Genomic DNA, 23825 nt, shown 5'->3' on the forward strand with positions numbered 1-23825 from the left:
CGGGGCTCCCACCTGGGACGGCTGCTGCTGAGGGGTGGGGAGGAAATGGTTTGCAGAGAAAGGTTTGTTTTATTGCAATTACTTAGAGAGGCGTCCTACGGGGGTGGAGGTGGAGGCGGGGGCGGGACTCTGGTATTAAGTGGAAACATGTGTGGAATTGGAGCTCTTTTTTTTTTTTTTTTCTTTTTCTTGTTTTTGGAAGAAAAGCAAAAACACAAATTCCTTTAAGTCAGCAGCCTGGGCAGAGCGGCAAGGGCCGAGCCCACAGTCACCACTGCCTCTCCCTGTCCCTCTCTAGCCTCGGGGCCCCCTCTCCCCCATCCAGCACCCTGCAGGTGGGGGGTGCAGGACGGGGCTCACGGGGGCGCACGCTGGCTCCTGGTGGTGCTGGGACCAGCACGGCGTCCGGGGGTGAGGAGGTCCCCTCTGGCCCACCGAGGCGTGGGGACCTGCGGGCTGGGCCCGGGGCCGAGCGGGGGAGGCCGGGTCACCGGCAAACAGGCAGGGAGGGGCTCAGAAGTTGCTGAAGATCTCGCGCTTCCGGTTCCAGTCCATCTGTGGCGCCCGCTTGTTGACCCGGGTGGCTCTCGCCTTCTCCTTGGCTTCGGCCGCCGTGGGGCTCAGGTGGAGGCCGCTCTCCTGAAAGGGGTCACGCTTCCAGGTGTTGCTGTCCTGGGGGCAGGCAGAGTGGGCAGGCGGCCAGTGTGAGCCTGGGAGGCAGCTCTCCGCAGAGGCCGGCTGGTGGGGCTGGGGCAGCAGGCCCGGGGCTTCCTGGAGGCGGTGACCCCACTGCCCAGGCTGCCAGCCACACCAACACCCACCCCGGCCTCTTTCCACCCTCCCCCATGTGTGGGCACTGCAGTGAGGCGGGCGGGCACTCGCTACCTCAGTGTCCTTGTCTAAGCCAGGCAGATCACTTCGGGACGAACACGCTGAGCCACCGTTCAGCTAGGAAAGCAAGGACACGGTGTGGCTGCAGGGCCCGTGCCCGGGAGCCGCCAGTGCCCACGCAGACGCTCGTGCACACACATCAGAGCCGCATTCATTCTTCTGTCTGGCAGTAGGCACCGAGCCTGGGCAGGAGCCGCGGGTGCTGCCAAGGGCGGGGAGCCTGCCCCCCGCCTGCTCACTACGGAATCACCCCCATGAGCATCACTTGGGGTGAAGCCGGGACCGCCTCCCGAGGAGTGACGCAGCATGACTGCAGCTCACCCGCCAGCAGCCTCGTGGGGCGGGGGCGGGGCTGACCCAGGCAGGACCCGGAGTGGCTGGCAGGATTGGGTCTCGCTATCACACCCACACAGGGAGATCTTGAGGTGGGGGCACGGGCAGGTCTGGGGATCCCTAGAGGGGCCCCAACAGGCTCCTGAGTCCACCCTGTCCATTCCCACCCTCTCACCTGGGCAGGGCTGGTCCCATTGGTGACTGGTGATAGCAGTGGACCTGTGGGGACAGCGTGTCGGTGGCTGGCCAACCCCCCATGCCACCCCGTCCCCAGCCCCAGGCAGCAGCCCACCTTCCACGTGCTCCTCAGTAGGTGTGACCCGTAGCCGCTTGAAGTGCTCATCCGTTTCGGGGTCCACCACCAGCAGCCGGGCCTCGTCCTCCTGCGCCTTGATGCTGGCGACCACCTCTGCGTGGCGCAGCCCCTCCACATTCTGCCCATTCACCTGCCAGCAGCAGCGTGAGGTCAACCTGGCCCGAGGTCAGGCCCCCGCAGGCCCCTCGAGCCACCCAGCCAGGCGTGGCATCAAATATTCATCAATGTTGTCACCAGCCGTGGCAGGAAGAGGAATGCCAGCTCAAGTTCCCAGCATCTCTCCCCAGCAAGGACCTTGCTGCCCAGACACACCCGGGGCACACAAGCCAGACACACACATGGAGGGACACGGGCCAGACACACATCGGGGCACACGAGCCCAGAAACACACCCCAGGGGCACACGGGCCAGACACACACATGGAGGGACACGGGCCCAGACACACACCCGGGGGCACACGAGCCCAGACACACACCCCAGGGCACATAGGCCAGACACACACATGGAGCGACACGGGCCAGACACACACCCCAGGGGCACACGGGCCAGACACACACATGGAGGGACACAGGCCCAGACACACACCTGGGGCACACGAACCAGACACACCCGGGGGCACACGAGCCAGACACACACATGGAGGGACACGGGCCCAGACACACACCTGGGGCACACGGGCCAGACACACACCCGGGGCACACGGGCCAGACACACACCCCAGGGGCACACAAGCCAGATACACACATGGAGGGACACGGGCCCAGACACACACCTGGGGCACACGAGCCAGACACACACATGGAGGGACACGGGCCCAGACACACACATGGAGGGACACAGACCCAGACACACACCCGGGGCACACGGACCAGACACACTCAGGGGCACACGGGCCAGACACACACACTCAGGGGCACACGGGCCAGACACACACCCCAGGGCACATGGGCCAGACACACACCCTGGGGGCACACAAGCCAGACACACACATGGAGGGACATGGCCCAGACACACACCCGGGGCGACACGGGTCCAGACACACACCTCAGGGCACAAAGGCCAGACACACACCCCAGGGGCACACAAGCCAGATACACACATGGAGGGACACAGACCCAGACACACACCCCATGGGCACACGAGCCAGACACACACATGGAGGGACACGGGCCCAGACACACACACCTCTCATGGGGCCCCCAGCACCCCAAAGCCTCCACAACAGGTACCTCGATGAGTCTGTCCTGGGCGCGGAGGCCAGAGTGAGCGGCAGGCGAGCCTGGGTCCACGGAGCGGATGTACTGTCCCGGCCGGGACTTGTCACTGTGCAGGTTGAACCCGTAACCTTGGGGGCCCTTTCTCAGGTGGCAGAGCCGAGGGCGTAGCTCCCTGGGGGGCCCACCGACATCCTGCAGGCGCATGAGACCAGGCTCAGCACTGATCTCCAGCCCCCAAGCCTCCCCCACCCCGCCCCCCATCTGCAGCTGCAGTGGACGCAAGCTGGAGGGAACCCTAATTCCAGGCTCTACATTCCCCCGCCAGGCAGCCCCAGCTCACAGGACAAACGCTGTACCCGTGCCTGGGTGGACCCCCTTAGGCCGCCTGTGCCCAAGCTCCAGCTGCAGGTTCTGGAGCAAAGCCTCACTCTCCAAACCCAAAACCAACTTGAGGTGGGACTAGGGGCTTGACAGGGGTGCTGACAGGATCCGCTCAAGGGCAGCGCTGAGCACAGGCCGGGGTCCTAGGGGCAGCCAGGCGTCCTGGGCCCGCTGGCCCTGCGGGGGCACCCCTCGCCACCTCCCTCCTCCGAGTGTGAGGCTGACGTTTGTTTTTTCTCCCAGTGGCCTCCATAGGGCTGGTGGCAGCAGGCTGTGTTTGCTTTCACATTCCAGAGCAAGCTGGAGCCACCCCCACCCGCACAGGGCCCAGCGGCGGGGTGCACAGGCTGGAGCCGGGCCGGAGCCCAGCGAGGAGGCCACGGGTATGCCCTGCCTCCACCCTCCCTGCCAGAGCACAGAGGTCCCCGACGCCCCGAGCGTCCCCCCATCCACAGGCCAGGGCCTCGCCTCACTTTACCTCCAGCATCCTGCAGCAGGGCTCTGGGGCAGGGGCCGGCGGGCAGGGGCCAGGCCCCGGGCCCCCTCCCAGCCGCAGCCCGGGTAGTGAGCAGAGCGCCCAGCAGCCGCGGAGCGGGTGCTCAGTTACACGGGGCGGTGGCTGGAGGCGGGCGGCGGCGGCTCGGATTGCCCGGGCTGCTGGGGATGTGGGGGCGCGTGCAGGTGAGCGTGTGCGGCGTGGGGGTGCTCCTGAAGCCCTCCCTCCCCCGGTCCACCTCGCCCTCGCCCTCGCCCTCGCCCTCAGGGAAAGTCTCCAGCACCTGCCCCTCAGCTCCTCAGCTCGGGCCACCCCCTGGCCGCTCCCAGCCGCCCCCCCAAGCTCCGTCCACACCCCCAATCTGACCACGAGGGCCCTGGCCTGCTAGCCGGCCGGGCCGGGGACCCAAGCACATCTTTTCTTGCAGGGCCTCCCACTGTCCAGAATGCCCCTCCTCTGGGGTCCCTTCCCTGACCCCCGAAGCCACGCAGACACGCCCTTGGGATCCCTGCCACAGGCCCCCACCCAGCCCCGTAAGCCCAGGAACTCAGGGGACAGGGCTCCTGCCCCTCAGTGTCCCAGGGGTTCGGCAACATGGGCTGAACGGATGGGTGTGAGACCCCCAAAGTTCTCCCCCCACCCCATAGAGACTCATCCCCTCTCCCTGACACTCCTGGGGGCCCAGGCTTGGGGGCCCACTCCCCGCCCTGATGTGCCTCTCGGATACAGGCTGCCAGAGCAGGGATCGGCAGACAAGCCCCGGTTGGCAGAGGTGCGTGGGCACAGACACAAGACTCCAAACGTATGCTCACAAACACGCTACACGGCAACACGCGGAGACACACGCGTTGGAGAGGACAGCACCCTGGCGCTGAGCTGTCCAGACTCTTCTCACGCCCTCCACAATGACCTCTTAGGCGGGTCTCTCAAGGCCCCCAAACAGGAAGCAGGACTGTGGGAGTATCCGGGGAGGCCGTGAGGCCAGGCTGAAGTCACATCCGGGTTTGGGACCATCCTGGCCATCCCCCTGCCTCAACCCAGTCCGGCCGCGGCTCAGCACAGCGGCCAGGAGGCTTCTCTGCTGAAAATTCCTCTCCTGCTGATCAGCACCCAAGGACCACCGTCCCTAGCACCAGATGCTCACCTCGAGAAGCTAAGACACACGGGGGGGGGGGGGGGGGGGGGGGGGGGGGGGGGGGGGGGGCAGGCAGCGTGGAGAGGCCCAGAGCAGCAGTGGGTCAGGAGGGGGCGCACACAGGCCCAGCGCATTGCTCACATTCCTCGCTCCCTGCTCTGGCTCGGAGCACTTCCTGCCGCCTCCCAGCCAGGCCTTCGGGCTCCCACGGGCTCCCAGCCGGGCAGCCCAGAGCTGGACAAGCCCCGGTCTCACAGCTGAGCCCTTGACCAGACAAAGAAGCTGGCATGGGGGTACCCAGGGAGCCGGGCTGTGCCCCCCCAGATGGTGACTCACCAGCCCTGGCAGAGAAAGGCCCCCATTGTTGCTCAGGGTCCAGCCTGCTTTCAACAGGGTCACTGGGGTGTCCCAAATCCCATCTCCTGACCCTGGGGACATGGGCTAAGCCAGCAACTGGGGTCCTCATTGCCCACACTGCCCCCACCCAGCCTGACCTGCACAAGTGCCCAGGATGGTCTCTGTGGAGGGGCTCCTGGGGCCGGGGCCGGCGTTGTGGCATCCCCAGAGCGGGCCATGGGACACACGAAAGAAGTGGCAGGCAAGGAGCGTCCAGCTGGAGTGGCCTGAAGTCTCCAGCCAGCCCTGGCCACCACCCCATTTATCTACCTCCCACTGTGGCCCTGGCTCCCCAGGGATGGGTGGGGACGGGGGGGCTGAGTCACTTTGGGGAGCAGGGTGGTGGCTGAGTCCCCCTCCCCTGCTCAGGCCCCGGCTAGGCACCCCCTACTGGCTAGGTTTCAGTCCCAAGAAAGGAAGGAAGGAAGCTGCTGGAAGGCCCTGCCCTGCTCCCAGGACCCGGGGCTGGGGAGACAGAGAGGCGAGGGAGGGGCACGAGAGGGGACCCTGGTGCCAGAACACAAGACAGTCCTGCTGGGGCTCCCAGAGCCCTCGGGCAGCTACAGGCCCGTATTCCAGGTGGTCACCCCTGCAGGACTCTCACCCACTCCCTCATCAGGCCCCACGGGCCTCTAGGACGGGGGTGGGGGCCCAGGGTCTGGCACCACATCGCAGCCCTGGCGTGGCAAGCTGCCCCGTCTGCTTAGGGGCTGTCCCCTACCGTCACTGTCAGGACCAGCTGCATTGCAGCTGCAGCCTCTCCAGCCTGGTCTGGCCTGGGGCTGAGTCACCACTGATGAGGACCCTATAGCACCTCCATGGGAGGGGCCAGCTGGCATATCAGGGTTGTCCCCAGCCCCACCTCCCACATCCCAGCTGGGACAGAGGAGAATAAGCCCAGAGGACACAAGGGCCCTGACTCCCGGCTTGGCCCTTACTTCCCACGGGGCCCTGCATCCCACACCGAAGCAAACCCCGTGCCCCCCACCTAGTGGTCCTGCCCCTGCAGCTCTGCTAGAGCATGGCCCCCCTGCAGGCACCACCCTCATAGGCACCCGACGGCCAGTCCGGCCAGTCCCTTCTGTGGAGCTCGGCTGAGGCCTGGCTCTTCCTTCTGACCCTCTGAGCCCAGCCAATGGGACACGGGGTCCCCAGCCAGGAGGGAGGGGGTAGATCCCGTCCCCTGGGCCTCCCCAGACCTTCTGGAGTCCCTGTCCCCAGGTCAGCCCCTACCACAGAGCCCCTGCCAGTCGGGCCCCACTTTGTTCCTCTAAAAATACGCCCAGAGGAAGCCCCCTCCTAAGGCTTCCTGCTGCTCCCAGAGCCTGAAATAGCAGAGGGGGAAGGTCCCACCCCAGGACAAGGTGCCTGAGCACCCCACCCTCCAGATAAGCCCCGAGGGCGGATTTTTCCACAGGAAGGTGAACTCAGCGTTTGTGTCTAAATCAATGGACAAAAAGCCTAGGGGGGAAGGGCACTTCCTCCACGAGCTAAGACGCCTGCGAAGGACCAGGGCTCTACGCCGCAGGACCCCGAGCGCCTCAGCCCAGCACCACCTTGGAGCCACACAGCTGACCCGATGCTCCTCACTCGGGCCCTGGCCACCCCAAGGGGCTTTCGGGCCCAGAGAACGCATCCTGAGAGTTCATGCCCAGGCCAGCGCCCAGGATGCCATCCCACCTGAAATACCACCTGCCCCCAGGGCAGTCCCCAGACGCGCGCACTCCCAGGCTTCAGCTCTCACGCGGGCACTGGCGTTGGGCCAGTGGTTCTGAGGGGGATCGGGGAAACCCCTGGGATGGAATCCTTCAGAGAGGCTTCAAGAGGACCGAACAACCAGGCGCCCGGGGGGCTTGGTTGAGTGCCCGACTCTCGGTTTCAACTCAGGTCACGATCTCGTGGGTAGTGAGACCGAGCCCCACACCAAGCCTCCCCACAACGAACCCCAAGTCAGGCTCCACGCCCAGAGGGGAGTCTGCTTGGGGACTGTCTCCCTCTGCCCCTCCCAGTGCTCGGGCACGTTCTCTCTCTCTCTCTAATAAAATAAGTAAATCTTTAAAAAAAGAGGGTGCAGAACAAGCTCTTCCTGTTGGCCTCCCCCAAGTAGGAAGTCCTGCTACCCAGAAGTGGGTAGAGTAGCGCACACACACATACACACACGCACACATTTATTCCAGCTCTCTGGCCTGGGGTGGATGCAGGAAGGGAGAAGTACCCCAAGCTGAGGACCCAGCTGAGTGTCCCAGCCACCCCCCACCACGCGCTGCGCACAGCGAGGGACCAGCCCTATCTCCAAAGGACAAGCAGGCTCCTCAGACAGACCGACACCTGCCCCTGCACAATCCGTCCCGGGAGGTCCCAGCAGACCCCTCCCACTTCCCTCAGCCCCGGTTGGCCTCCTCCAGTCGGCCTCGGCCTCGTCCGAGTGCCTTCTCCTAGGCCGAGCGCCCTCTCCTAGGCTGAGCACCCTCTCCTAGGTCCAGCAGCTCTCACGGGCTTTCTGGGGAGAAGGGAGGGGGATGGGGCCAGGACCAGAGCCGGGCTGCCCTGAGTCCACCTGGCTTAGAACACCAGCTGAGGGCCGAAAGAGTGGCCCCAAGTAGCCAAGAGGGTAGTCGCCAGAGGCCCTGTGAGGCAGAAGAGATGGAGACAGAGACTTCTGGAGGTGACCAGAGCAGGAGACTGCCTGTCCCCAAGAGGCGGGCACGGAGGTTCTGGGAGAAGCCAGGGTGTCCCTCTGCGCAGCCTGCCGTACCTTCTGGCCCGCCTCGGAGCTGAGGTTGCTTGCACGTGCCCAGTCCGGCTTCGGCTCCCAGGGGTCATGGGTGGGCGGAAGCCCTCGCTGGGCCATCTCCTCTGTGCAGGTCAGCTGCCGCCGGCGGAGCTCCTCGTCCGTCTCTTTGTCCACCACCAGCAGCCGAGTCTGTCCTTCCACAGCCTTGATTCTCTGCACCACCTGGGCCGGGCAGGTGGGGAAGGAGGCAGGTCAGCCGTCAGCACTCGGGGCAGCACATGGACAGTGGCACTGCCCAGGCCTGGCCCAGGATCGCGGACAGGCGGTTGGCCTACCAGGGGTGGGCGGCTGGACCGAGAGGCCCGCGGGCCCCGCCCCCCACCCCCAGGGCTGCGGCCGCTCCCTCCCTCTTCACCCAGGGCTCCTGACACAGGGCGGCAAGGGCTACAGGGTCACTGCAGGGACTGGCCTCAGTCCAGGGTCTTGTCCGGGAGAGGCCGGGAGGCTGGGGGAGGCAGCTGGTCTGGAAGATGGTGTGCGGCCAAGCCTCGGGTTCTCAGTGTGTGAGCGTGTGAGCGTGTGTGCACATGTGCATGTGCGTGCATGTGCGTGCGTGTGCGCACGGCTGTGTGTGCTGCGTGCAGCCATCTGTGTCGGGGTCTGTGTCTCAGTCTGGGTGAGGGAGCGAGGGGTCTCTCTAGGTCCCAGTCTGGGTGTGGCTGCGCTCCCTGCCGTTCTTCTCCGTCATCAAGTGTGGATGTCTAAACCCCTGCCTCCGGGTCTCCCGTTTGCCTCTAGACCACGAACACCTGTGCCTGGTTCCTGTGGCGTGGCACCTGCTCAGGCACCACACGCGACCTGGTGAGCAGGGTCCAGACTGGCAGGGGGAGGCCACCTGTGGGACAAGTGTGGCCTTGGGGTCATCTGCCTGTCTGTGCCGGGTCTGTGAAGTCTCTAGAGCACGTGGGTGACCATGGAGCACGCATGTCAGGGTGCACCCTGCAGGGAGGAGCAGCCGTGCCCACTGGGCATTGGGGTAGGAAGGACAAGACCCCCGCCCCCACCACGTCTTGGGGGAGGGTGGAGAGGGCCCCCATCAGCCGCTCGGCAGAAGCTGTCAACAGATAGGAGAGTGAGAACCAGGCTGTCCTCCCGGTGGCCCTCCCCTGCCCCCCCCCGCTTGGTGAGAGCCAAGGAGGACCCTAGCTCCCTGCTGCTTCCTGGCTGTGGGACCCAGGCTAGACACCTGATATCTGAAAGTATCAGTTTCCTCATCTGTAAAATGGGAGCTGGAACTCCTGGACTAGGAGGCAAAGGTGCCAGCACCCACCTCCTCCCTCCTGAGACAGTGGGGCTCTGTGTGTTAAACCAGCACCTGGGGTCCTGGGAGAAACAGGTGCTCCCGGGGTAAGGGTGGCTGTGACCATTAAACTAAGGCCAGGTGCCACTCTGCCAGCCCCTCCCTGTGGTCAGTCAGGTCAACACCTCTGGCCCACACCCCACCCTCCTTCAGCAAACAGCTTTTTCCAATTGACACTTTAGGTGGAAGACGGAAAGAAGGCAGACAGATGGATAGACAGGGGCCGCAGGGGTGGAAGCAGGAGGGCAGCTGCCGGTCCGGCCAAGAACCAGTTTACGGGTCTCTAGGTCCCAGGGCTGGCCACGCAGACAGGCCACAGGCTCACGGGGGCTGGGGAGGACACAGAGATCCCTGAGCAGAAGGGGTGGGGGGAGGCTGGATTCAAGCCACTGGGAGATAGTCCCCAGGGAGCAGAACCTGCAGCGCAAACCCCGCCCTCCCTCTGCAAGGGGCAGGGGACCGTGGCAGTGGCCCCTGCAGGGCCAGGCAGCCTCCAAGGGGAGCAATGTGCTGCCCCCAGCAGCGACTCTGAGACACCCAGCCAGCGTCAGCCAGGACACACATTAGCACATAGGCCTGCCAACACACATTGGTGACTACACGTAGGCAGGCATGCACACACACACACACACACCCAGGCATGCAGACCTGTATATTCACACACACACACACACACACACACACAGAGTCCGGCATACATACAGAGCCTCGCTCACATGCACCCATCCCCGCATGCAGATCTGTCCACACACGTGCACACACCCAGGGGCGTGGACCTGTATATTCACACGCACAGTCCAGCCCCTGCACACATGAGCACGCACACGCATTCCCTGACACGGGCACCTACAGGTGTGCCCTTACCGTGACGCCCCTCAGGGACACCCCGGCAGATGCGTGCAGCCGAAGGGGACCCCCAGGGGGACTTTACACACCCGTACCCAGCTGGGGACACAAGCACGTGTGTACGCACACGGGAAAGCACCCAGGGCCGCCAAGGCACGGAGACGCCGCCCCCCCCTCCGCCCCCCGCCAAGGCGCCTGCCGCCTCCGCTCCGCGCACACGAGGCCTGGGCAGGACTGAGTGCCAGGGCCCAGCCAGGAGCCGCAGTGCGGGCCCTCCCGCCGGGCTGCCCTGCGCTGCGGAGCCAGCCGCCCGGGTGGGGGCGACGGAGGAGACCGGGCCGCCGACCCCGCGCAGCCCCCGCCGGCCCCCGAGGAGCCCCGCGCCCCCGCCGCGCGCCGAGGCCCGCGCGCAGGGGCCGCCCCGGGAGGGCACCCACCTGGTGGTGCGTCTCGCCCTCCACGTTGACGCCGTTGACCTCGACCAGCCGGTCCCCCGCGCGCAGCGCAGCCGCCTCGGCCGGCGAGCCGGGCTCCACGCGCCGGATGAACTGGCCGCGGCGGCCCTTCTCGCCGTGCAGGTGGAAGCCGTAGCCGTGCTCCCCGCGCACCAGGCGGCACAGGCGCGGCCGCAGCGGCTCCGCGGCTGCCATGGCGCCGGCGGCCCCCCGGCCCACCGCGGACCGGCCACGGCGCCCACGCCCGCGGGGCAGGCACGGGGCGCGGGGGGCGGCACGGAGGACCTGGCGGCGCCCTCGGCGGCTCCCGCTCGGCTCCCGTCGCCTCGGGCTCGGGCTCGGGCTCGGCTGCGGCGCCGCCTCCGCGCCGCCCCTTCCCCGCCTCCTCCGCGGGGCCGCCCCCGCCCCGAGGCCCGGCGTGCCTGGCCCTGCCCTCCGGGGCGCCCCGCCAAGCCCGGGGACTGGGGGGGGGGGGGGGGGGCGGGGCCCAGGGACCCCTCTGCCCCGCCCTGCTCCGGGCAGCCTCCCCGCGCCGCCGCCTTTGCCTCCTAGTCCACCAACATGTATTGAGCACCTACTGTGTGCGGTCGCGAGGCGGGCTCTCGCAGGGGCCGGAGGGAAGGAAAAAATGTCACAGCTCTGCCCAGCACCCTTGGGAACACGCCCTCCCCCCACCACGCTGTCCCCCTATCTGGATCCCTCCTGCACTCAGAGCGGCCCTTGGCCCCACACAGTCCCAAGATGGTCCACGAGGCAAAAAGGGGAGTTTGGGAGTTACAAGGTAGCACCCCCATATTCTAGGGGACTCCGCGGCTCTCCCCGGGAGACCTATGGTGCCTATCTGTGCCCGGGTTTATTAAACACAACCCCCTCCCCCACGCACACCTCTCTGTGCCAGGGCCCCTCACCTGTGCCCCTGCTCATCCCAGAGATGAAATGTACCCTGGACTTTGGCCTCTGCCCTCTGGCTTGTGATCAATGCTCACAGAAGCTGTTCCCATGAGCTGAGGTGGGGGTGGCGGTGATCCCCCTCTGCCCCTCCCTCCATCCTTCTCCTCCCCTAGCATCTAGCCATGCTCAGCGTGAGTTCCCCTTCCCCCAACCCGACAAGAATGGCAGGAGAAAATCTGGTTAAACTCCGTTGTGCCTCTGAGTACACTTTCTCTAGAACATCCCTAGAGTGCTCAGGCCATTTTGCAAATCAAGAAACTGAGCTCTAGGGAGATCCCTGGGTGGCTCCGGGTTGAGCGCCTGCCTTCAGCTCAGGGCGTGATCCTGGAGACCCAGGAATAAATAAAATCTTAAAAAAAAAAAAAAAAAAAAAAAAAAAAGAAAGCAAGAAACTGAGCTCTAGAGAGTCAAGGTTCCCCAGTTCCTCATAGGCACCTCTGTGAGATTCCAAGTCCACACTTTATTTACCATGGGGCTCTTTCTCAGCCTCAGATACAGGAAGACAGCTGACCTGTGGTCTCCCCCTCAGCCTGACCAGCCCCATGGGGGCAGAAGCAGGCTCAGCTCAGGTCCCTTCCTTGCTGCTCCTTCTCCCCTCTCCAGTGCCCTCAGTCTGGGCGCCCAGCCCCCGCCGAAGCACTGGGCTCTCCTCCGGGCAGCCTCCTGGGCCGCAGCCCCTTGGGTGTCCACACCCTGGCTGCTGCCCCTAAAAGCCACTTAAGCCAAGGCTGTATGGCTGCTTCCCCACCCCCACTTTTACGTTCGTGGCTGAGGCTGCCATAGGCTCCTGCCTAGCTGGCCGCCTCCGTCTGTCTGTTTGCCTGTCCAGAGGCTGCCTGTCTGGCCTGTGACTGCCTTTCTGGACCCAAGCTGGTGCTGCTGATCCTGGAAGCTGTGAGGATGGGTGTGGCAGTGAGGTCTAACATATACCCCACATGGGGCTTCCAGGTTACCCCATAGCAACCAAGACCAGCCAGGCCCTGCCAGGATGAGGGAGTCCAGGGAGGTAGTTGATGGGAGACCCGCAGGCTGGGAATAGAGAAGCTAGGAACCCCCTGCCCAGGAGCCCCCCAGGCTGGGGGTAGAGAAGCTAGGAGACCCTGGTCCTCCAGGTCAGGAGCCTTGGAGATTCCACCCTCCTCCTCTATAGGACAGGCACTCCCAAGATCAGCCTCAGCCAGTCTGTGAAGACCGATGGGAGCAGAACACGGCTGGAGGGAGGGGTAACCGGGGGCATGTGGTCATAAAGGGGCCAGGAACACGGCATCAGAGCACAGCAAAGGATGCCCCAAAGTGAAAAAGGAGCTGAAGAAGTACCATAGAAGGTAACAGAGTAACACAGGCAGCCTGAGACAGTGAGAAGGGGGGTAGGCGACAGCCACAGAATCAGGCAGCTGGGAGAAGAGCAAGTACATTCCCAAGGGAGAGCGGGAATGGGTGAGAGGGAACTGGGTCAGTGTGGACGAGCAGAGGCCGGGGAAGCTAACCCAGCGGGTCTCCTGTGCAAACTCCCAGGCCCTTCCTGCAGCCTCAGGCTGAGATCCGAGTGAGAGGCAGAGAAACAGGCAGAGGGAACAGCATGGACCAGGGCCCAAAAGAGCAGACGGGAAGGTGCTCAGGGGCTGTAAGTCGTTTGGGGCGGCAGGGCAAAGGGCCCCGAGGAGGTGATCAGCGAGGCCAGGTGGCAGGTGACCCCCACCCCCAACCCACCCCCTATGACCTAGCCCGGTTCCTGCCACCTTGTGACACAGGGGAAGTAGACCTTTCCAGGCTTCCCTCTCCTAGGCTGTCAGAGGGTCCACCTGCGGTGGGAGGCCCGGTGCTCCCTTGGCGGGAGGGGCCCTTCCTCTGAGCTGGGACCCCACCGAGCTGCAGCGCCCCGGCCATGGGCGGAGCCTGGCCTAGGCGAGGACTCCGGGTGCAGCAGCGGGGCGGAGGCCTGCTCTCCGGCCCCGGGAAGGGTTGGGGCCCGTCTGTGGGGTGGAGCCATGAGCTCGACACCCGGGTAATGGCCCGGAGCTTCCCGGGCCGGCGCCGCCTCCCTAATGGGCATTAATGGCCCCACGGGATGACGGGGTCTCGCTTATGGCCTCCTCCATCAGACTACACCAGGCCTCTCCTCAGAGCCCGAAAGTGGGGCAGGCAGGACCAGCGCGACGGAAACACAGCACGACGCCAGGAGCCAACAGGCAGAGAGAAGCGGAGCGCCGCGGACCACCGAGGGAGGCGGTGCAGGAACCCGCCTGCCCGCGCCGGCCCCGCCCGCGCCGGCCCCGCCCGCGCCGGCCCCGCCCGCTCCAGGCCGCGGGCGCCGAGGGGCGTGCAGCCCCAGAGAGCAGCCGCGCGGCGCCGCCTGCCGGTTCTCAGTGGAATTGCTTCGTCCGGGGGCTGGCCCAGACCCCGCGGCTCTGACTCGGGTGGGGACTGGGGTGAGGCCGGCGCCCTAGGGCTGCCTGCACTGCAGGGGCACAGGGGTTCCGTCAAGCTGGTAGGCAGAGAAGCCGAGCCTCTGCCAAGTCCCTTGTCGTCCCTGCTCTTTCCTTGGACCTGGCACCCACCTCCCTGGACTGGGGTATCACCAGGCCACGTGAAATCTAGCGCTTAGCACCAAGTGCTCCAGTGCTGACCAAACATATGCCGACCACTTAGCACCCGGCGCTGGAAATATCACTCAAATCCTTGGAAACGGGGATTGGTATGCTTTGGTAAGGGCAGGCCCAGAGCTGGCATGGCCCCGAGGAGGGCATTTCACATGGCCTGGAGTCCTGGGTGGACCATGGGGCTGTTCTGGAATCTGCCCAGAGTTCCTGCAGTCTGTGTGGGGAAGGGCAAGGAGCAATGAGGCTGGGGGGCAGGGCAGCCCTGTGGCCCACCCCAGAGCATGGATTTTGTGCCATTCGTGGTGGAGAGTCCTTGAGGTGTTGTGCACTGGAAGTGAGGCCGGGGCACCCATGATTTGAAAGGCCAAGTTTGGCGGGAAGCAGAAACAGGAATGGACTTGGAATGCAGAGAATGGAATGAGTAACCTGTGGCCACCTGTTCCCTCAGTGCAGAGCCTGGAATCAGAGTCAGTAAATCCAGGGGTCAGTCCATAAGTATTGGGAGGGCAGAGCAAAAAAGAGCGCCCACATTAGGGGAGAACATAGGGAGAAGGATGCCCCCAGGAGTCGAGCAGGAATTGCTAGTAAGTAGAAATGGGGCTTCTTCCAGAGGCCAAGAAGAACGTGGGGGCTGGTTCCATGTGGGTATCTGGAAGCTAGCCAGCTCAACAGGCCCGGGGCCACCCCTCCTCCAGTCCTTGCTGGGTGCCCTCATGGGAAGACCTTGCCACATGGCCAAGGGAGGGCCCCAAGGAGTCAGAGCCCATGCTGAAGAGGGTCAACCAGGAAGCAGAAGGGTGGAGGGGCCCAGACTCTGTAAGGGGGCCACGTGGAGGGAGGTGCTTATTCACCCCCAGCAGAGCATATTTACATGGGGGGGGGGGCGGTGGAGCCAATAACAAAAAATGCAGAGGTGTTGGGAAGTGGAAGGTTCTCTGAGGAGGCACAGAGCCCTTGCTCCCTAGGAGGAGAGCATGACTTTGAAGAAGGCGGCTTGGGATTCTCACTTCCTCTCCAGAAGCCATAGGCTGAGGGAAACAGGGATGCAAAGGAGATGGGGTTTGAAATGAATCCTGGGAGATGGGGGAAAGAGTGGGTGGGCTGCTGGGTCTTAAGGTCCCCAGCATGGTGAGGGGGCTTTGGCTCAGCTGGTAGGGCATGAGTGCCTGCCTTCTTTCTGGTGGGTGGCAGTGGGACTCAGGGTCTGACTCGCGCCGACCTCGGGTGAGACCTCTCCTGTCCTGTGATCCCCTGGGCCCTGGTCTGATGACCCTGCCCCCACACAGGAGGGGCAACATTGGCGGAGAAGGAGGAAGGGGACCTGCGCCCCAGCAGTGTCTCACTCTCTGTCCCCACCTTCGGCCACCCCACAAGCTCTTACAGATGGAGATGATTAGGAGGGGGCATCCCCTTGGCGGGGAGAAGGTCCTGGTGCTTGCCAGCACCTGAGTGCAGCTGCTTGCCCCCTGAAGCTAGGTGCCAAGTGCACGTCGGAGCTGAAGGGCGGCACACACGCGAGTGCATGAATCAGGCAGCTTTTATTGACCAGCCAGCCAGGCGGGAGCTGAGAGCCTAGGAGGAAGAGACTCCGCCTGGGTCAGAGCAGGGGCGGCGCCAGCAGGGGCTGTGCTCAGGATGGCTCTGGGGAGCGGCGGGGGCCCGCGAAGGCAGTTGGCTCCGCAGACCATGGCTGAGCAGGAGGCACCCCGAAGGCTCTAGAAAGAACAGAGCAGAACCTTAGGGAGAAGGCTGCGCGCCCTCCCCTACACCCCCCACCCCCGCCCTCAGGCTGGAAGGGTGGAAGGCTCCAGGAAAGCCCTCTGGGCAGGGAGTGGGAGACAGCGAGGTCGTGGGGGGCAGCCCTCTCCGCACGCGCCCACCGCAGCCGGCCGCCCCCTTCCGCGCCGCGTACCTGGCCTGCTTCTCCGGGCTCCGCCGACGGGCGCCCCGCAGCGGCTCCAGTCCGGGCGCGGGCTCGGCGGCGCGCGGGCTCCGGGGCGCACGGGCCTGGAGCGCAGCGTGGGAGAGCCGGCGTCCAGTCTCCAGCAGCTCCGGAAGCCCAGAGGGAAGCAGGAGGGCGCCGCGGGGCCCGGGCGCCGCCGACCCGGCGTCCCCGGCTGACGGCCCGCGGAGGGACGCGCCCAGGCCCGGGGTGTAGGGACCCGGGAAGCCCCCGGGGGGGGCGGCGGGGCGCAGCGCTCGGCGCCACAGGTAGGGCGAGCGGCGCAGCCCCACGAGCAAGCCCGCGGCGCGGCCCACGGTGGGGTAGCGGGGACTCGCCACGTGCTTGTACCAGGCGCCCGCGGGCAGCGCCAGCAGCAGCAGCAGCAGCAACCCCTGCCCGAGCGCCCGCCGGCCCGCAGGGCCCCGCGGCCCCGTGCCCCGCGCCAGGGTGCTCGGCTGCCAGCCGCCCGCGGGGCAGGCGGGGACCAAGTCGCGGGGTGCGCTGCGGGACTGCGGCGTCGGGCCGCCAGGGAGCCACTATAACAGTCGCGGGCTCCGCCCCTGCTCGCCCCCGCGGTACCCGCTGAGCTCCCCAAAGGTAGGAGGAGGGATGGGGGGAGAAGAGCGGCCCAGGCCCCTGGGGCAGAGGGTGGGTTAGCCGAGCATCTTCTCTCAGTGGGTGGGCCTTCGCTGCGCCTGGGGCGCCCCTGCTTCTCCCCCCCCCCCCACCCCGCCCCCGCAGGCCGCCCTGCATCCTCCCCGCCCCGCAAGAAGAACTGTCAGGACACGGGCAGGGGGGGTGGGGGGGAAGACACATGGACAAGGGGATGCCCCCTTTGCCAGAGCTCTTGCAGGTTGGGCTCCAGCAGAAGAAAGACTGGGAGGCTAGAGGAGCCCTAGTGGGGTCAGAAGAGCTGTATCATTCGAGGAGCCTCTGTATCTCTCTCCTGAGGGCTGCCTCCTGTGCCCCGACGCCTTCCTATCCTCTCGCGACCCAGCTGGTGGGAGCCCACCAAGCCACTTCCGAGCTGCAGCGGGATGCTTACAGCCACAGGCTGGGCCACATGAGCCCTCCCTGAGGTCGTTGGTGATTCCCCATCGCTTCCAGAATAAAAAGGAAGCCCCTCTTCTGACGCCAGCCCTGGCCTGGGCAGGGTAAGGCCCTGTGGTCCTCCAGCCTGCTCTCTGGTTGTGATTCCCCCCCCCCCCCACTTTCTGCCCTCACTCAATGACGTGTGATGCTGCCCACGTCTGTGTTTCTGTGCCCGGGAAGTCCTTCCTTCCCAACCCAGCCAGCTCACTACTCACCATTCAGGGTCTGCCTATGTGGCCCTCGGCCCTCCGTCTGAATAGCCCTCCCGAGGATTCCTCTGTGGCTGGATGGGTTTAACCACCTATCCAGAGGGCAGAGCCTGACCCCATTCTTGCCTGAGCACCAGCCCGGGAAGGATGCAACCCTCCCAACAATCAGACCTCACCCCACCCCCAGCAACCACACCACTGATGAAACACTTTCTAGATCCCGGATGCCAGGGATCCTGAAATGTCTCATTATGACCTCCAAACAACGCCATGAGGTGCCATGCCGATTTTTTTCAAGAATTTATTTTTAAAAAGATTTTATTTATTTACTCATGAGAGACATAGAGAGTCAGAGGCACAGGCAGAGGAAGAAGCAGATTCCCTGGGAAGCCCGATGTGGGACTGGATCCCCGGATTTTGGGATCATGACCTGAGCTGAAGGCAGATGCTCAACCGCTGAACCACCCAGGCATCCTTCAAGATTTTATTTTTTAAAGTAATCTCTATACCCAACATGGGGCTCGAACTCACAACTCTGAGATCAAGAGTCGGAGAGTAAAGCACAAGGAAAGCTGACTTGCCCAGATCACCTGCTGGGTCAGCAGTGGGGTGAGTGAGGTCTGACTAGACACCTCCCCCAAGCGTGACAGCACCAGTTAGGGACCTAACTGCAGTTCCCCATGGAAACTGCCCCTCACCCTCTGCCTGTCTCTCTAGTAAAAGGGAAGGTGTGATTCTGGGAGTCAAGGGGCCGCCAAGAGGCTGGGCGGGCGAGGAGGGGCCCAACTTGGTTGCAAGGAGCCCGGGGGTGGGGTGGGGGGGCAGTTAGAAGCAGCCGCAGCCCTGCCTACAAAGGGCCTGTGGCAGAGCAGAGGGGTGAGCCCTGAGCCCAGCGCCCTGTGCTTGGGGTGGGAATGGGGGGAGGGTGTGCGCCTTAACCTCTCCCTCTGCATTTCTTCACTTGCAAACCGGGAGTGCTGAGAGCCCCTCCTCGGCTTACTGTGAGCACTAATGCAGGTGTGGGGCTTGGCCCCGGGGCTCTGGCTCTTGCTGTTACTGTTCCAGGGGCGGACCAGCCTCCGAAGCTGTCGGTAAAAACGCTCTGAGGGAGGGGTGACCGCGCGGGGACCGGTGGAGAGGGAGCTGCGGGGGTGCACCTGGAGGACCACAGGGAACCCAGAGCCGTGTGCGAAGCAGCCTCTCTGGGGGCCCCTTGGCCTGGAGAGCCGCCTGGAGTGCACAGTGGGCGGGCAGCGCGGCACGACGCAGGCCACCAGGGTCCCCTGACGCTGCACATCCTTGGAGCTAAGAGTACTTGTGTCCCCTCACCCCCACCCAGCTCACTGGGGGAGGGCCTAGGCGTCCTCTGGAGGCGGCCCAGTAGGACCACTTGTGGCTCGTGGGCAATGGGGTCTGAGATGGTGGGAACGCCAGGTAGAGCAAGGTACCAGCCCGATGAATCTCCCAATCCCGGTGGTAAAGTCCCCTGCGCGATGCTGCCTCCGAATCTGAAGTTTAAATACCCGTCCCGCTAGTTTATAGCCCAGAAGCCCAGCGAGGGGCACGAAAGAGGGCCCCCACTGAGACGGAGCTGATGGAGCGGGGCTCCTGCCAGGTGACAGTGTGCAGAAAGCCTGTGGGGACAGAGCCCGCGGCTGGGTTGGCATAGTAAAGCAGACACTAGTCCTGGGAACTCCTGATTTGGGGTACAGAGGACAGCTTCTGTCCCCTGCCCAGCTCTGAGCCCAGGGCCCAGTGACAAAGGCTCCCCATCCTCCCCCACACAGGGATCTGGACCTGAAGTTCCACAGTGGGAGGGGGTGATGGGCCCCTGAAAGCTGACTCATTTCCGGGACTCAGCTCTTCCTTCATCAGGCAACACCCTCCTAGAAACCGGGGACCATGGCTTGGTGCTGTCTGCATGCTGCCTTTCTCCGCACCACACAAGCTGCCTGCTGGCCAGGACCACGCAGGGCCTCAACCCCGGGCTCGGGGCCTGGCCCCACAAGCACTCCATCCTAAAGATGCAGCGATTGAGCAAATCTGTTTTGTTTCTTTTTTTAAGTTATTAATTTCTATCAAGGTAATTTACATTATTGGGATCCCTGGGTGGCTCAGTGGTTGAGTGCCTGCCTTTGGCCCAGGGTGTGATCCTGGAGACCCGGGATCAAGTCCCACATCGGGCTCCCTGCATGGAGCCTGCTTCTCCTTCTCCCTGTGTCTCTCATGAATAAATAAATACAATTAAAAAAAAAAAGATAGGGGGGATCCCTGGGTGGCGCAGCGGTTTGGCGCCTGCCTTTGGCCCAGGGCGCGATCCTGGAGACCCGGGATCGAATCCCACGTTGGGCTCCCGGTGCATGGAGCCTGCTTCTCCCTCTGCCTGTGTCTCTGCGCCTCTCTCTCTCTCTCTCTGTGACTATCATAAATAAAAAATAAATAAATAAATAAATAAATAAAAAGATAGTTTACATTATGAATATAACGCTAGTATAAGGGAGAAAACAAACCTGTCCCTGAACCACCCTCTCACATCCCAGTCCTGCTCTGCAGAGGCAATGACTTCCGGCTCCCTCAGCTTCTAGTAGTTAGCCCCTATTTAAAAACCATAAAAAATAATAATAAAAAATAAAAATAAATAAAAACCATAAACTTGGGGACACCCGGGTGGCTCAGTGGTTTAGTGCCTGCCTTCGGCCCAGGGCGTGATCCTGGGGACCTGGGATTGAGTCCCACATCGGGCTCCCTGCACGGAGTCTGCTTCTCCCTCTGCCTGTGTCTCTGCCCCTCTTTCTCTGTGTCTCTCATGAACAAATAAAATCTTAAAAAAAAAAAAAAAAAGTGCTCTGGTTCCGTATGCATACAGCACGCGCCCACAATCCAGGTGAAGATAGCCAAGATTTCGGCTCCCAGGGAGCTCTGTCTGCCCCCTCCTAGCCACACCAGCACCTCCCAAGACATCCTGGGACCTGCGCGCACCTACTCGGCGTGGTAAGGTGGGGGGAGGACAGAAGTTGCAGAGGAAATGAGGGACACTCCTCAGCGGACCTTAACAGATGAGACGGGGCAGCCTGGGTGGCTCAGCGGTTTAGCGCCGCTTTCAGCCCAGGGCGTGATCCTGGAGACCCGGGATCGAGTTGCACGTCAGGCTCCCTGCATGGGGCCTGCTTCTCCCTCTGCCTCTGCATGTCCCCTCCGCCTCCCCCCCCCACCCCCGTCAGGAATTAAAAAACAAGAAAAATATGATGAGACGGTCCTGAATCCTGCAGGTGGGGCCCAGCGTCATCGCGTGGGTTGTGAGGAGGGGTGACGCCCCCGCCCGCAGCCTGGGAGGAGCCGCCTCTGGAGGGGAGGAGATGGATTCTCACCGAAGGAGTGCACCCTACCTGCACTTTGCTTTTATCCCATGGACACCCCTTTTTCTGGACTTCTGAACTCCCTAAATGAAAGATAATACATCTGTGTTGTTTCAAGCCTCAGAGCTTGTGATTTTTTTAACCGTGGCAATGGGAAAGCAATGATCCAGTAGACGCCAGTAAGGCTGCGACCACCACAAGTGTCTCTTTTTGGGGTAAAACCACCCCCGCTTGAGAACCACGGGCGCTCAGATTACAAACCGATTTGTTCTGATTTGTTTTAGGCAGCACCAGAAGGCTTCCTACAAATTTAGATGGAGCTTTGGTCCTCTCACACCCTCTCCATCCTTCTGCTAGGATTTTGTCACAACTTTCGGTTAAGTCACTAGCCGGCGTGTTAGCACGCCAAGTAATGCACTAGGATTACATTTCCGTTCTCACCGATTGCTTTTTTCTCTTTGCTTGTTTTGCTATACACTTATTTTGCTCTTTTCCCCCAAAGGCTCCGATAGGCCAAGCTCCTCGCAAGGACTTTTCCTAAAACTCAAGCATGCGAGGACGCCCCGACCAGGTTTACTCCGGAGGCATCCTGCTCCCCTCATCCTTGCCTCCTCCACCTGGGCGTCACCCCACACTCTGCTTTGGCGTTCCTCCCATCTTCTGGATGCCAGTCACCTTCCAGCTAGGATTCCCTGACGTTTTAGAAACACGAACCCTTCGGTAGTTTCGTGTGAATGGGGGCGTGGGAGCTAATCTGTCCCGCTTAGGTCAGGGTCTGTACGCCTAAAGGAGATTTTTCTGGGCATAGAATTTGTGGATGGATGGCCTACTCTCTCAGAAATGGGAGGGAATTTCTGGCTTCCAGCGTCCCAGGAGTAAAGTCCTATGGTCAATCCCCCTTCCAGGATCTCTCCCTTCCTCCCCCCTCCTCCCTACAGCTCTGGTTCCTCGGTAAACCAGGATGACGTCACCTGCTGAGGGCCTTTCCCCCTCGGTTGGGGCCTGTGTGGAGACGCGTCCTCCGGTTACAGCCGCACTGCCTTATTAGTTCTTGGATAATCTGTACCTCTGACATCCCTGTTAATTAGATGTCGCACCTTCTAGATTCAGAGTTCCAGCTTCTTCATTTCCTGTGTTTTGCTGGCTGGGAGATTTCTCCAACAGTATCTTCTCCATTTGCTCTCGCATTTTTACCTGTTTTTAATTCCTAAGAACCCTTTTTTGTTCTGATTGTCTCGTGCTTAATATTGTTCAAGGCATCCTAGTCTTATTTCACAGAAGCAGCATCTTCTCTGGAAATATCAAGTACAGCTTGCTTTTTTTTCAAGCAGGCTCCACACCCAACGTGGGGCTGGCACTCATACGCTCTGCCCAATGAGCCAGTCAGGCACCCCAAGCACACTTCTCTCTAAAGCCTCCTTTTGCTCTCTGGGTCTCAGCTTGGTCCATCTTTCACACTGCAGGCTTTCCTCATGAACCTGGAGGGCCTTGGCCTCTGTCCCTATGTAGGAGTGAGACCTGGATGCTCTTCCTGTGGGGGCGTGGCTGTGCCAAGTGGTTGCCAAAGCCATTCCTCCTTCACTGCAGGCATGACTTTTCCTTCTGTAATGGGGTGGGCAGTGAGGCCTTCTCTGGAGTTGGCCAGCTTCTCCAGTGGGAAGTGTAGGGGGTGGACCGGACACAGGAGTCAGGGCAGGGAGGAGGTTCCAGGGCCCTGGGTTCTGTGCACTGACTCACGAGCACTCTGGAGTTCAGTTCCCTGCCTCAGTTCATCCTCAGGGAAGCTTCTCATCAGCTCCCCGCCCCCACCCCCCCAAGGTCTTAAGGATACTTTGTAAAACAAGTGACTCATCTTCCTGTCTATCCTCTTTCACTAGCTGCTTCCTCCCTTCCTGTTCTCCTTGCCCTTGTGGACAGGCCATCTTTTACTCCCTTGCTGTTACTTAGTGGGGTTCTGTGACACCAAGAGGGCATATGAACGTGGCCAGTCCACCAGATTTACTTGGTGTGACAATTCCCGTTTTGCAATTGAGTAAGCCAAGGGCCAGTGAGCCAACCAAAGTTCCCCAGCAGTGAGTGGCTGAACTGGGGCTTCAAGCCCAATTCTGATTCTTTTTTTTTTTTTTTTAATTTTTATTTATTTATGATAGTCACAGAGAGAGAGAGAGAGAGAGGCAGAGACACAGGCAGCGGGAGAAGCAGGCTCCATGCACCGGGAGCCCGACGTGGGATTCGATCCCGGGTCTCCAGGATCGCGCCCTGGGCCAAAGGCAGGCGCTAAACCGCTGCGCCACCCAGGGATCCCCCAATTCTGTCTGATTCTAAAGTCCAGGGTCACTCCCCAACAACACAGATTTTTTTCTAGAAGGCTTAAGATTGGACTTGCCTCCTTTGATGGCAGAAGGGAGGTCTGGCGTGTGCCTGGTCCCCAAGGAAGGGAGGAAGCCCTCCAACAGCTGCAGGGGCCCGGAGCCTAGTATTCACCAACATCCACTCCACAAACCTGCCTTATGCTTCCCAGCGCCAAGCCCCCAGAGCCCAGCTGGGTGTGCCCAGGGAAGAGGACACGTTCCCTGCATGATTTTTCTATCAAAGTCAGGAAGATAGTCCCCAGCTCAGAGATGGATGTCACCAAAACAGTCTTTTCTGATAAGGATTTGCAGAAGTTCTTATTTGGGGAGGCTGGGGCGCAAGGGGTGCGCCTGGTGATCAAGCTTGTGTCTGGGCTGGAGAGAATGGTGGGCTCCCCGCATGGCGGCTATATTTAGCAATTAAGCAAGCTGTATTTAGCAGAACGCCAGCTTAAATCTGCATTTCAGACCAACGCGGAATAGCACCTCCACCGTGCAGGAGCATACTTACACTGAGCCACGCCGAGCAGAGGGGAGCCGAGCCACGCTCCGAGCACCCCGCCCGCGCCCCCGCCGGACCGCCTCCTCGTCGCAGCTCCCCGCCGGGGGGCCCACCCGCGCCCGCAGTCCCGCCAGCGTCCCCAACCCTAGCGCCCTCAGCCCGGCGCTCCCCTCGCCGCCAGGTCCCAGCCGCGCCCGCAGTCCTCGGCCCCCCAGCCCGCGCCCCCCCGCAGCTCCCGCCGCCCCGCAGCTCTCGCCCC

The 23825-nt window shown here is 62.8% G+C and overlaps 2 protein-coding genes and 1 long non-coding RNA gene across 3 annotated transcripts; 1 reads left to right on the forward strand and 2 right to left on the reverse strand.

Annotated features, from left to right (window-relative positions):
* Positions 1 to 482: 482 nt before the first annotated feature.
* Positions 483 to 10848, reverse strand: SLC9A3R2 (SLC9A3 regulator 2). Its single transcript, NM_001284463.1, is given in 7 exon segments — positions 483 to 672; positions 886 to 948; positions 1400 to 1443; positions 1517 to 1670; positions 2770 to 2949; positions 7921 to 8121; positions 10543 to 10848. Coding segments are annotated over 7 exon segments (1014 nt in total). The 5' UTR covers positions 10756 to 10848; the 3' UTR covers positions 483 to 513.
* A 1703-nt stretch (positions 10849 to 12551) lies between these two features.
* LOC119876374 lies at positions 12552 to 13767 on the forward strand. Its single transcript, XR_005360982.1, has 3 exons — positions 12552 to 12836; positions 13027 to 13135; positions 13614 to 13767. It is a non-coding gene; the product is annotated as an uncharacterized LOC119876374 (long non-coding RNA).
* A 1869-nt stretch (positions 13768 to 15636) lies between these two features.
* On the reverse strand, positions 15637 to 17639 carry LOC119876341 (neuropeptide W-like). Its single transcript, XM_038538936.1, has 3 exons — positions 17622 to 17639; positions 16024 to 16565; positions 15637 to 15826 (listed from the first exon to the last, which is right to left on the reverse strand). Exons 1-3 carry the CDS (start codon positions 17637 to 17639, stop codon positions 15742 to 15744), a joined length of 645 nt encoding a protein of 214 aa, XP_038394864.1. The 3' UTR covers positions 15637 to 15741.
* Between the last annotated feature and the right edge of the window lie 6186 nt (positions 17640 to 23825).

Source organism: Canis lupus, chromosome 6 (assembly GCF_011100685.1).
Source record: "Canis lupus familiaris isolate Mischka breed German Shepherd chromosome 6, alternate assembly UU_Cfam_GSD_1.0, whole genome shotgun sequence".
Classification (NCBI taxonomy): domain Eukaryota; kingdom Metazoa; phylum Chordata; class Mammalia; order Carnivora; family Canidae; genus Canis; species Canis lupus.

What these genes read in the sequence shown, in the direction of transcription:
- LOC119876341 (XM_038538936.1), bottom strand. An exon ending in AGCCCGGAGAAGCAGGCCAG is followed by an intron (nt 15,827 to 16,023) that starts GTACGCGGCGCG and finishes TGTTCTTTCTAG; the next exon opens with AGCCTTCGGGGTGCCTCCTG.